A 14,089-nucleotide genomic window follows, 5' to 3' on the forward strand; every position below is an offset into this window, starting at 1 on the left:
GGGGAGGTGTGGGCGCAAGTGTTGCACCTCCTGCGGTTGCAAGGGAAGGTGCCGGGAGTGGAGGTTGGGTCGGTGGGGGGTGTGGATCTGACAAGGGAGTCGCGGAGGGAGTGGTCTCTACGGACAGCTGATAGGGGAGGGGAGGGAAATATATCCTTGGTGCTGGGGTCTGTTTGGAGGTGGCGGAAGTGACGGCGGATGATGCGCTGTACATGGAGATTGGTGGGGTGGTAGGTGAGGACCAGTGGGGTTCTGTCCTGGTGGCGGTTGGAGGGGCGGGGCTCAAGGGCGGAGGAGCGGGAAGTGGAGGAGATGCGGTGGAGGGCACCGTCGACCGCGTCGGGGGGGAAATTGCGGTCCTTGGAGAAGGAGGCCATCTGTGTTGTACGTATTTTGAACTGGTCCTCCTGGGAGCAGATGCGGCGGAGACGAAGCAGTTGGGAGAATGGGATGGCGTTTTTACAGGGGGCAGGATGGGAGGTGGTGTAGTCCAGGTAGCTGTGGGAGTCGGTTGGTTTGTAGTAGATGTCCGTGTTGATTCGGTCCTTCTCTGCTCATTCCTGAAGAAGGGCCTGTGCCCGAAACGTCGAATCTCCTGTTCCCTGGATGCTGCCTGACCTGCTGTGCTGTTCCAGCAATAAAGTTTCAACTTTGATCTCCAGCATCTGCAGACCTCACTTTCTTGCAGTCTTCTGCAGTCTTCTTCTTGACCTCTCCGCCTCCATCCTACTCCGACCTATCACCCTCACCTTGACCTCTTTCCACCTATCACATTTAGCAGTCTTCTTCTTGACCTGCAGTCTTCTTCTTGACCTGTCCGCCTCCATCCTACTCCGACCTATCACCCTCACCTTGACCTCTTTCCACCTATCACATTTAGCAGTCTTCTTCTTGACCTGCAGTCTTCTTCTTGACCTGTCCGCCTCCATCCTACTCCGACCTATCACCCTCACCTTGACCTCTTTCCACCTATCACTTCCACCTATCACATTTCCAACGCCCCTCCTCCCTACCTTTTATCTTCTCCTGCTGAACACTCTCTGCTCATTCCTGAAGAAGGGCCTGTGCCCGAAACGTCGAATCTCCTGTTCCCTGGATGCTGCCTGACCTGCTGTGCTATTCCAGCAATAAAGTTTCAACTATTATACTTCTTGCATTAAAACAAATGCAACTCAGACAACCAGTCCCTTTGCATTCATTTTCTGCTCCCTGCTTACTCTTTCCCTTAGCCATGCTGACTTCATTATTAGTTCCTTACAGGCTTTAGTTACTACCTTCTTACTGTTCACTAACCTCCTCATTTGGTTCTCACCCTCCTGCCACATTAGTTTAAACCCTCACCAACAGTATTAGCAAAAGCACCCATAAGGACACTGGTTCCAGTCCGGTCCAGGTGTAGACCATCCAATTTGTAATAGTCCCACCTCCCCTAGAACTCCCTAAATTCTGCTTGTAGGACCTCACCCTCCCCCTTGTGAATTTTCTGCAGCCGTGCATCTGGGAGGCAACATACCATTCGGGAGTCTCATTTTCAACCACAGAACCGCCTATCTACTCCCCTTATAATTGAATCCCCTATGACTATCGCCCTTCCACTCTTTTTCCCATCCTTTTGAACAGCAGCGCTAGCCACGGTGCTATGAACATAGTTACTGCTGCATTTCCTCTGGTGAGCAATGTCCCCCAACAGTATCCGAAAGGATATACCTGTTTTGGAGGGAGATGACTGCAGGAGACACCTGCACTGCCTTCCTGCTCCTTCTTCACCTTTTGGTCACCCATTCCCTTTCTGCCTCACCAACCTAATCCGCGGAGTGACCAATTCACTAATCTATGACTCTATCCATATCAATTTGTAAGTGTTTTATTTCTTTTTTGCAACTTATTTTCCCACCACTTTAGTGTCATCTGCAAATTTAGCTTTGGTGCCTTCATTCCCTTCATCTAAGTCACCATTAGAGATCATAAATAGCCTGAGGACCGAACCTTGTGTCACCCCACTAGTAATATCTTGCCAACCAGAAAATTACCCATTTATCTTGACTCTCTGCTTTCTGTTGGTTAGCCAATTCTCTCTCCAAGATAATAAGTTACTCCTACTTCCATGTAATCTTACCATGTGTATTAACCTTTTGTGTTGCACCTTATCAAATGCCCTCTGGAAGTCCAGATATGCTACACCCACAGGATCCCCATTTTCCACTTTGTGTGTTATGTCTTCAAAGAACTCTAGTAAATTATTCAAACACAATTTATCCTTCATAAAACCTTGCTGACTCTGATGGATTGCATTTTAACTTTCCAAATGGCCTGTAATTACTTCCTCAATAATAGATTCTAACAAGATTCCAATGACTGACTGGTCTGGTTTCCTACTTTCTGCCTCCCTCCATTTTTGAATAAGGGCACTAATTAACATTTTTCCAAACACAGCAACTTTCCCACATGCAGGAAACTTTGGAATTAAACCAGCGGATCCAATATCTCAGCCGCCATTTCTTTAAGACCTTAGGATATAGGCTAACTGGCCACGGGGACTTCTCTGTCTTCAATCCCAATAGTTTGCTCAATAACTTGTTCCCTAGTGATGATAATTGTTCTAACTTTCTCCCCTTCTGTAACCTCTGCATGTCCTCATACTATTGGGATGCTACAAGTGTCCTCCACCATAAAATCTGAAGCAAAATATTCATTTAGTGACTCTGCCCCTTCTATGTTCGCCACTATTATCTCCCCAGTCTTATCCTCCAATGGATCAACATTAATTTTGGCTACTCTCTTCCCTTTCATATATTTACAGAACCTTTTGCTGTCCATTTTTATATTCTCAGTTAGTTTTCTTTAATAATTTGCCTTTGCTCTTTTTGTTACTTGTTTAGTAACCATTTGAATAATGTCAAATATATTTAAAGCAGATCAGTGATGGCATGCAGTTTATGCATTCTGTAGTATGGCACTAAATATAGGTCGTAGGTTCAATTTGCAACTATTGCTGGATTCACGAACCTCAATTTGTTCCTGTTATGAGAGTTACCTAGAGCTCAATAATGTCAGTCAAAAATCAGGTGAGGGAAAATTCCCTGCTTTAAGAATCCTCTCTCAAAGCCCACACTTGAATGGTCACCTGAGCCTGAGGAAAATCAGTGTCCGTGAACAGCATCATTCTCAGGAGGTGGGGGAAAGCATCATAGGAGTCAAAAAGTGTGGCGCTGGAAAAGCACAGCAGGTCAGGCAACATTTGAGCAGCAGGAGAGTCGACGTTTTGGGCACCAGCCCTTCATCAGGACTGTTTGTGGAGAGGGAGGCTGAGAGTTAAATAAGAAGGTGGGGTAAGGATGGGGGGATGGTAGCTGGCAAGGCGATAAGTAGATGCAGGTGGTGATTGTGATAGGTTGGTGGGAAGGGTGGAGCAGATAGATGGGAAGGAAGATGGACAGATAGGACAGGTGAAGAGGGTGGTATCAAGTTGAAGGGTTCGATCTGGGATGAGGTGGGAGAAGGGAAGATTTGGAAACGAGTGAAGTTGATCTACCTATCACCTTCCCCCCCCCTGACATTCCTGATGTAGGGTATATGCCTGAAACATCGATTCTCCTGCTCCTCGGATGCTGTCTGACCTACTGTGCTTTTCCAGCACCAGACTTTTCAACTCTGATCTCCAGCATCTACAGTCCTCACTTTCTCCTGGAGCAACATAAAAAAACAAGCAGATGTTGTTCCAAGTTGCTTATGTGTTTGTTCCTTGAGATTTTCAGTACCTTTTGCTAACAGGCAGATTATTCGCATTATGCTTTCTCATAGCTGTGCAAGGAGAAGGACATGTTAAAAGATGAGATCTGCTGTCAGATCATCAAGCAAATCACAGATAATCCCATAAAGTAAGTGTCAAGCAATTTTATATGATCTTATCACTCAAGAATTCAAGACCTGCTATTACCTAATTGAGTCTCTGTTTGGCACTTAATTTTTTCACCCAACTCAAAAACAACACAGGCTCTTGCCAGCTATCCAGCTAATAGCTGAAATCCCTGTCATCTCTTTAGAGTCATAGAGATGCACAGCATTGGACAACAGAGTAGCTCAGTGGTTAGCACTGCTGCCTCACAGCACCAGGGACCCAGGCGACTGTATGTGTAGAGTTTGCACATTCTCCCCATGTCTAAATGGGTCTCCTCTGGGTTTCCTGCCACAGTCCAAGGATATGCAGGTTAGGTGAATTGGTCATGCTAAATTTAGGAAAGGTGGTAAGGACAAGCCAGGGAACTATAGACCGGTGAGCCTGACGTCGATGGTGGGCAAGGTGTTGGAGGGAATCCTGAGGGACAGGATGTAGATGTGTTTGGAAAGGCAAGGACTGATTAGGGATAGTCAACATGGCTTTGTGCGTGGGAAATCATGTCTCACAAACTTGATTGAGATTTTTGAAGAAGTAACAAAGAGGATTGATAAGGGCAGAGCGGTAGACATGATCTTTATGGACTTCAGTAAGGCATTCGATAAGGTTCCCCATGGGAGACTGGTTAGCAAGGTTAGATCTCATGGAATACAGGGAGGACTAGCCATTTGGATACAGAACTGGCTAGAAGTAGAAGACAGAGGGTGGTGTGGAGGGTTGTTTTTCAGACTGGAGGCCTGTGACCAGTGGAGTGCCACAAGGATTGGTGCTGGGTCCACTGCTTTTTCGTCATTTATATAAATGATTTGGATGTGAGCATAAGAGGTATAGTTAATAAGTTTGCAGATGACACCAAACTTGGAGGTGTAGTGGACAGTGAAGAAAGTTACTTTAGATTACAATGGGATCTTAATCAGATGGACCATGGGCTGGTGAATGGTAGATGGAGTTTAATTTAGATAAATGCGAGGTGTTGCATTTTGGGAAAGCAAATCTTAGCAAGACTTAATGGTAAGGTTCTCGGGAGTGTTGCTGAACAAATAGACCTTGGAGTGCAGGTTCATAGCTCCTTGAAAGTAAATTCGCAGGTAGATAGAATAGTGAAGAAGGCATTTGGTATGATTTCCTTTTATTAGTCAGAATATTGAGTACAGGAGTTGGGAGGTATTGTTGCGGCTGAACAGGGCATTGGTTTGACCACTTTTGGGATATTGTGTATAATTAAGGAAGTTGTGAAACTTGAAAGAGTTCAGAAAAGATTTACAAGGAATTTGGCAGGTTTGGAGGATTTGAGTTATAGGGAGAGGTTGAATAGGCTGGAGCTGTTTTCCCTGGAGCATCGGAGGCTGAGGGGTGACCTTATAGAGGTTTATAAAATCATGAGGAGCAAGGATTGGATAAATAGACGAAGTATTTTTCCTGGGGTGGGGGAGCCCAGAACTAGAGGGCATAGGTTTACGGTGAAAGGGGAAAGCTATAAAAGAGATCTAAGCAGCACCTTTTTCACACAGATGGTGGAACATGTATGAAATGAACTGCCAGAGGAAGTGTGGAGGCTCGTGCATTGCAACATTTAAAAGGCATTTGGATGGCTGTATGAATAGGAAGAGTTTGGAGGGATATGGGCCGGGTGCTGGCAGGTGGAACTAGATTGGGTTTGAGATATCTAGTCGGCATGAACGAGTTGGACTAAAGGATCTGCTTCTGTGCTGTACATCTCTATGACTCTAAATTGCCCATAGTGTTTAGGGGTGTGTCAGTTAGGGGCATTAGTCAGAAGAAAAGTTGAGTAATTGAGTAGAGGAATGGTTGTGGATGGGATGCTCTTCAGAGGGTCAGTGTGGACTTGTTGCCCAAATGGCCTGTTTCCACATTGTAGGGACTCTATAGAATGGAAACAGATGGTGCAGCCTTTACATGCTGTAAATTGTGTGCAACTGTGCACAATGAATGAAAATATGATTTAAAAAACTTTGGGTTGATAGCTTATATGGCAAAAAAAGCTTGGCATGAATAAAAATAATGTACCACTTGAGCAAGATACCAGAGGCAACATCAATGTGATTGTTTCTTAAGTGATGTGGAAAGATCCAGCAAATCACAAGTCAGCTCACCACTAACCTCTCAAAGTTAGGGTCAAAAATAAATACTCTCCTTGCTCGTGACACCCACATGTATGAAAAGGTCTGCCACTGCCTTTCATGGTTTACCACTATCAACAGTAAGTGCTTTCCAGAAGTCAGGACAGAATATTGGAAAAAAATAAAAGATTTGACACATTTCATGTTTTTGCACAGAGAAAACTGTACACGAGGCTGGCGTGTCCTCTATCTGTTCTTGGGCTACTATCCATGCACAAGCAACCTCAGGCCCTTTGTCCAGAGATACCTGGAGAAGATCTGCACTGACTCTAATCATGACTTTCAAGGTACAGAGTTTTGAGAGGGAGGTGAGGTGGATATTTCTTAGTTTGAAAAGCATGGCAACAGCCCTTTTGGTGAAACTGGTGGGTGTCTGTATTTATATTCCACATGAGCCTCCTCTCAAACTAATTCATCTAACCCCATCAGAACATTGCTTTTAATTTATTTCTCTCCCATATGCTTATCTAGCTTCCCCTTAAGTGCAGCTGTGCTGTTTGTCTAAAACAATATCCAGTTTCATATCTGGCCACAATATTAGTGGGCGGCACGGTGGCACAGTGGTTAGCACTGCTGCCTCGCAGCGCCAGAGACCCGGGTTCAATTCCCAACTCAGGCGACTGACTGTGTGAAGTTTGCACGTTCTCCCCGTGTCTGCGTGGGTTTCCTCCGGGGGCTCCGGTTTCCTCCCACAGTCCAAAGATGTGCAAGTCAGGTGAATTGGCCATGCTAAATTGCCCGTAGTGTTAGGTAAAGGGGTAAATGTAGGGGTATGGGTGGGTTACGCTTCGGCGGGTCGGTGTGGACTTGTTGGGCCGAAGGGCCTGTTTCCACACTGTAAGTAATCTAATCTAATCTCCATGGGAAGGAGGTTCCTCTTACTTTCACAATTGGATTTATCAGAAATGTCTATATAAATAATTGCTTGGTAGTACAGGACTTCAGTATTGCTGAAAAAGTGCTGTTAAAGCTTTTTGTTTTGCACTCATTGAGATAGACACAAAAATACCAAGGTTCAAAGGGAGCCACAGTTTGTGCAGCATGAGAAAAGGGTGCTGTTGGTTTGACAAGCCAGCTCTGATTGGTCAAAGTGTTGCCATGGGGAATGCATGACAGACTTACTGACCTTCATGCATGTGCGTAATTAAAAGGAAGCACAATGGCTGGTCATGTTCCTTTTTGTTGCTGTGCGCATGTCCCTGTATATGAATATATGGAGCTTCAAGTGAGCCTGATTTATATTCTAACAAGTTATTTCACGCTGCCACTATTCAGTAACAATACAAATGGTATTTCCACTAACTGAATGCCACTACCTACTCAAAAAGGCATTCTGCCGACCACAAATGAATGATGTGGTCTACATAAAACCCAATGACTGGTTGATCATATCAAACAGCTTGTCCCTGCAATAGGCAGAGTAATGACCAGACTCAACAAGCTTGTGCTTACAAACTTGAGAACACAATATCTAATATTAGATGTGACTCCATAATTATTTAAGTACAGTCTGCTCTGGAATGTGCTAAGAACTACATGGACAACCAAATTAAGATTATTAGTCAGTCTTACAATGCAGCTCATTTACATTTGCTAGAAGCTGGATGTTTTGATGGACCTGCTGTCTGCAGGCAAAAAGAACACGTTAGAGAATTGTACATTTTTTGGCTTAAACAAAACTCAGCCAATCAGAGCTGGCTTACCAATTAATTAGAACCTTTCTTTTCAAAAAGTATAAATTGACTCCCTTTGAAATTTGTCATTCTTGCATCTGCCTGGTCAGTATAAAATGAAAAGCTTTCTCAGCATGTTCCTTTTTCTCAGCACACCTATTATATATTTACCCAGTTTTGGTCTGCTCCTCAACTGAAAATGTCAGGCCAAATTTTAACAAAAGAAAAAGGTTTCACTCATTATTGGGAGTGGGGGTAAATTCCAAAAACCATTTCCCCGACCCAAATCCTCCTCCGACCTTTACTCAGGAATTAGAATTAGATTCCCTACAGTGTGAAAACAAGCCATTTGGCCCAACAAGTCCACACCGATGCTCAGAAGAGTATCCCCTCCAGATCCATTTCCCTACACCTATTACCCTACATTACTCCTGACTAATGCATCTAACCTACATATCCCTGAACACTATGGACAATTTAGCTTGGCCAATTCATCTAACCTGCACATCTTTGGACTGCAGGAGGAAACCGGAGCACATGGAGGAAACCCACACAGACATGGGTAGATTGTGCAAACTCCACACAGACAGTCGCCAGAGGCTGGAATTGAACTCAGGTCCCTGGCACTGTGAGGCAGCAGTGCTAACTAGTGAGCTACCATGCTGCCTCAATTGCCAAGTTATAACGGATAGGGGTGGCACAGTGGCTCAGTGGTTAGCACTGCTGCCTTACAGTGCCAGGGACCCAGGTTCGATTCAAGCCTTCGGTAACTGTCTGTGTGGAGTTTCCACATTCTCCCTGTGTCTGCATGGGTTTCCTCGGTGCTCTGGTTTCCTCCTCAATCCAAAGATGTACAGGTTAGGTAAGATGACCATACTGAATTGCCCATAGTGTTCAGGGATGCGTAGACTAGGTGCATTAGTCAGGGGTAAATGTCAAGGAATAGGGTAGGATAGGGGACTGGGTTATTCTTCAGAAGGTTGGTATGGACTTGTTGGGCCAAATGGCCTGTTTCCACACTGTAGGAATTCTATATTGATTGGGCTCCTGTCTGGGTGGAGAATCAGATTCCCAACAGACTTGTTTCTGGTTGGGGAGCCATCAGTGAAACGCTGATGAGTTAAAGCTTCTTATCACATGGAAAAGTGCCAAACTGAAGGTTCCTTATCACTGGTTGACCAAACTGCTCCCTGCAGGTCACATCAGTTAAAATTTATGACTTCTTTATGTCTATCCTATTGAATCCTTTCACAATTTTAATTTGGTTACGCCTCATCCTTTCCTTTTCTGCAGAAAAGTACCCCAACCTGGTCAGTATTTTCTGAAGATTGTAACTAATAAGTTGTTAAATCTCTTGCACAGTATCACAGAGATAAAGAGAAAATGTAAAAGAATAATTTTTATGTAGGTAGTTTGTATAAACACAGCTCAGTTATAAACACTAAACCCAGTCCATTGTTCCTTTTTCCAGCAATAGCAATGGCTTGTCAGGACAACATGTATCGCACATTGAAATATGGGGGCCGGCAACACTCCCCATCCAACCTTGAATTGGAAGCTATCATAGTAAGTTTCATCAGGGAGATGGTGGTGTAGTGGTAAGGTCTCTGGATGAATGTGGCACAGGGTAATGCTGGGGGGACATGGGTTGAAATCAAGTCAAGTGGGAACATGTTGGGCTGAGTGGTATTATCATTAGATAATTAGTCTAGAAATTCAGCTAATCTTCTGGGTTCATATCCCCCCATGGCGGATGGTGGAATTTTATTTCGATAAAATATGTGGGCGGCACGTGGCACAGTGGTTAGCACTGCTGCCTCACAGCGCCAGAGACCCGGGTTCAATTCCTGCCTCAGGCGACTAACTGTGTGGAGTTTGCACGTTCTCCCTGTGTCTGCGTGGGTTTCCTCTGTGCTCCGGTTTCCTCCCACAGTCCAAAGATGTGCAGGTCAGGTGAATTGGCCATGCTAAATTGCCCCTGGTGTTAGGTAAGGGGTAAATGTAGGGGTATGGGTGGGTTGTGCTTCGGAGGGGCGGTGTGGACTTGTTGGGCTGAAGGGCCTGTTTCCACACTGTAAGTAATCTAATCTAATCTGGAATTAAATGATTGTCGGGGGAAAAAGCCCACCCGTTCCTTTAGGAAGGGAAATCTGCTATCCTGACTGGGACTGTCTGAATCCGACTCCAGAATCACAGCAATATGGTTGGCTCTCCTGAGTTGCCTAGGAAACCACTCAGTTGTATTAATCTACATAATTAATGGATAGGCTGAACATCAATGTGAGAAAAATGCTGAACAGGTGCAAATTATCAACAAGTCTCCTCAGTTTTGACTGACTGCCAGCACTGCAAAGCGCATTTAATTTGGATGATGTCTGTTTGTCCGACAGAAAGGTCGCAGCTCAAGGAGGATCATTGTATACCTACCTGGGAAGTTGGAGCACACAGCCAAGATTAAGCCCTTTATGGTATGTTTCTGTGGTTGGACACTGGACAGGCAAACACTACTTGACAATTAGCATGCATTGGAATGTACTTTTTTTTTAAACAGTCTCTATTCCTGATTGTGATTATTGACTTTTTGAGGTTAAACCTAGGTTAAATGTTTTGTTCACTAAATTTACAAGAGATGTTGTTGGACACAGTAACTTTCATGTAGCATGTTACAACTTGAGTGCTCCATAATGTTTTCAAACATGTAATTTGTAATGCGGAGGTCAGACAGCCCCCAGAAAAGTGATTGTCAGATAATTTGGGTCAGCACTAGATACTCTCTTGTAGCATCAGTGGTCTCTTCTGTAAAGCAAATCTCATGTCCTCCAAGTTGAAGAACTTACCTTTACTGTTAAATATCAAATTTTATGATCATGTATTCTGGATTCATAACAATGGAGCCCCTTTTTGATTGTCCTGGCTATTGTAATTTCAGACCTGCTCCCTGTCTTCCCCCAACACATATATTCATCCTGTCTAGTGAAAAGTACCTTTGCAATTCCAGGAATTGTGCTTGAGTCACTTTTTTGCCCAAATCTGAAAACATTAACAATTGCGTTCAGTGTCACTACTAATATTAAAGGGTTTTACAGGTACTGTATGGGGTAAGATACAGAGTAAAGCCTGATTAAATATGTCTGAAAGAAGAGAAGTATTATTGGGAGAAATATGAAAGAGATCAGGTTGGAGCCTGAAGTGGTTACTTAGTGGTTGTGTTTTTATTTAAAGAGCATCGATGGTTTATGCTGTGATTTTACTATGATATAAGGTGATGAGGTGATCACAATCAAAACAGTGATCAAACCTAATGTTATTGTTGGTATTCTTCTGAGCGGCCCACTAGTTGTCGAGCCAGCTGATCTGATCTGCAACTCCACCAATAGGTTCTATTTCTGGGCTAGAATTTCAGACATTGCCTTGTGGCACTACAGGTAGTATCCCTGCCTCTCAGCCAGAAGATTCAGTTTCAGGTCATGCTTCAGGACCTGATGGCCAGTGACGTTGTGTTCATAGTGTGACCAAACAGTATCAGCCCGTAAATCCTGGCAGTGGCAAGCAGGACATAGAGCATGGTAACAGACGTTTTGGTCTAACTTGTCTATACTGACCAGATATCCTAAACTGATTGAGTCCCATTTGCCAGCATTTGGCCCATAACCCTCTAATCCCTTCCTATTCATGACCCCATCCCAGATACCTTTTAAATGTTGTAACTGTACCAGCCTCCTTCACCTCCTCTGGCAGCATGTTCCATACATGCACCACCTTCTGCGTGAAAATGTTACCCCTCAGATCCCTTTAAATCTTTCCCCTCTCACTTTGGTTATCCATACTATCTAAATCTTAAAATTCAGTCAAATTATCATGAAAAAAATGATGATTTCAGTGTTGCAAGCCTTACAGACACTTTTCACAGCTTGTGCACACCCCTATTCAATTATGACAGTTGCACTACACTATATCGTGTAGGAGGTGGCACACAACTGGAAGCAACTGAAAATGTTTGGAGGGAGAGAGATGTGCCTTGCAAGGTAGTTAAGACAGTACATTAGATACACCATGCAGCTGCCAAATGGCATTACTGAGCATCAAATCAGCATTGTCTGCTAATGGATCCTGTGACCTGCGTGCTTTGTATACTTCTGGTGAATATTAAGTGCACACATATTAATGACTTTGCCAAGATGGCATCAGTCATGCTTCTGCTTTAGAAATTTGCGAGTGCACACTGCTACTCGGAACCTTAAAGGGAATCATTACTGTCAATAAAAGACACTGCCCCCAGTATATTTAAAGATGAAATGTTCCACCTGAAAATCAACAAATATTCTCCCTGATATTCTGGCATGCATCCAACGTTTTCAATCTCAGATCATTATTGTGATAATATGATAGAGTTTAATGTACATTGATTGGACAGTGTTAAGGGAGCTTTACTCTGTATCTTACCCCATACAGTACCTGTCCTGGGAGTGTTTGAGGATAGTGCAGACAGAGTTTACTCTGTATCCAAACCCATGCAGTACCTGTTCTTGGAGTGTTTGATGGGGATGATGTAGTGGAAGCTTTACCCTGTATCTAACCCGAGTATTTAATCGGTTAGTGAATAGGGAGGCTTACTCTATATCAAAACCATACAATGGCTGTAATATAATGTTTGATGCTGATGCTTATATCCTTTACTATAATCCCTGGAAAATCTACTTTTCCACTCATGAACTCTCAATTTAAAGCTGTTTAGAAAATTTAGCAACTAAATATTGTCTTCACAAATATTTCTAATTTCAGGTGAATTCTGGAGAAAGTTTGTCGAGTAAATATTGAGCTCTCTTTGTGCATGTATACTAACCTATCTTGTGTAAAACTTCTTGATCTGAAGTGATCAGCTGGTTTTGTTCAGAGCCCCAGATCAGAAATATGCTGAACCTGTTTTGCTATGGTTTAGGTCGGACATGACGTGGTGATGGAAATTTGTGCTAACATTGGAATTACAGATTCTGAAGAAGCCAAAGAGTTTTCCCTTTCTGCTGACAGGAACAATGGTGAGTGAAAGTCACCAGCATTAATAACCAATGAACAGACACATTAATTTGGGAATACTTGAAGAGTTAGAGATAAGCGTACATAAGCATGAGTATGCATAAATTGCGCATTAAGTAGTAAAAGGAAATACAGATTAATGGGTTAGATATAAGGAATAAAGAATCTGTAAATATAGGGTTAAATGAATCTGCAGATAAGCCTCTGAGGTATCTTGGATCAGTGGTGCTGGAAGAGCACAGCAATTCAGGCAGCATCCGATGAGCAGCAAAATCGACGTTTCGGGCAAAAGCCCTTCTGATATTGTTGACAAATATTCTTTAAAGAAACCATCTGGCCAGAGATTAAACACTAACACATACTAAACACTAGAATACATACCAAATTTGGTATAGCAGTGGAGTAGATTGTGTCTTTCTCAAAACATCTGAAGAACCATGAGGCCTAGTTGAGGAAACATCAGGAAATATTCCTAAGAAAATTCAGTAAGTCAAAAATCTTCCAGAGTGAGGAAAGTGAGATGTATTCCACAGTGACAGCATGCCCATGCCATCTGAGCAAGGTCCCTATTTGAAACAGAAGGATAAGGACATAAAACTTACTGAATGCACCTACTTCAATGGTCCCAGCAATAAGGGGAATTGGAAAACTCCTTTATTGGACACTTCCAATGCAGTTATGTCACATTGAAGGATGAGTTTATTTGAGATAGAATATTGGTCTGAGTCCTCAATGACAAATTCTCAGATATTTTCCCGGCCAAAGACTCAATGTTGGAGCAGGCAGTCAAGCATACAAGTCCAGTCAAAGGGCTGTTGTGATGGAGTGGTAATTTCCCTACCTCTGGGTTCAAGTCCCACTTGCTCCAGACATATACAAAGGAACCTTGATTATCCGAAGGACACAGACGGGGTGTATTTCATTCGGTTAATCGAATGCTGAATAATCTGATGCCGGATAACATAGTTTAGCCAAGCATTGGGACCTTGCGATCTTGCCGGATATTCCGAAATTCGGATAATCGAATGCTAGTTAATCGAGGTTCCTCTGTATTGTAGCATGTATGAACACACAGATTAAAAATATCTATCCAGGTAGGGGAAGTTCAGTGTGCAAAACGAAGAAGTGATTTGACTTGATCTAAGGCTCAGTCTGAGCCTGTCAGTTGGCTAGGCCAAAGAAATTGCTGGGATTGTTGTGCAAGAAGGCAGAAGAAGTGATAAATTGTTCAGCAGGGGACATCCATTGGGGTTTTCACTGGCAAAATCGTTATTTTCGGCAATTATGCAAAACAAGATCTTCTCTATCAGGTGAATCAAGCAGATTATTTCTGAAAAAAGTAGGAT

At 43.3% G+C, this 14,089-nt stretch overlaps 1 protein-coding gene across 1 annotated transcript in view; it reads left to right on the top strand.

Annotated features, from left to right (window-relative positions):
* Nucleotides 1-14,089, top strand: part of LOC122562332 (unconventional myosin-XV-like) — a 447,653-nt gene that overhangs the window by 386,863 nt on the left and 46,701 nt on the right. The window contains exons 55-59 of the mRNA XM_043715207.1: nucleotides 3,802-3,878; nucleotides 6,193-6,323; nucleotides 9,181-9,275; nucleotides 10,100-10,177; nucleotides 12,649-12,745. Coding sequence (XP_043571142.1) covers nucleotides 3,802-3,878; nucleotides 6,193-6,323; nucleotides 9,181-9,275; nucleotides 10,100-10,177; nucleotides 12,649-12,745 — 478 coding nt within the window. The remainder of the gene's footprint in view (nucleotides 1-3,801; nucleotides 3,879-6,192; nucleotides 6,324-9,180; nucleotides 9,276-10,099; nucleotides 10,178-12,648; nucleotides 12,746-14,089) is intronic.

The sequence above is a fragment of the Chiloscyllium plagiosum genome, chromosome 24 (assembly GCF_004010195.1).
Source record: "Chiloscyllium plagiosum isolate BGI_BamShark_2017 chromosome 24, ASM401019v2, whole genome shotgun sequence".
NCBI lineage: Eukaryota > Metazoa > Chordata > Chondrichthyes > Orectolobiformes > Hemiscylliidae > Chiloscyllium > Chiloscyllium plagiosum.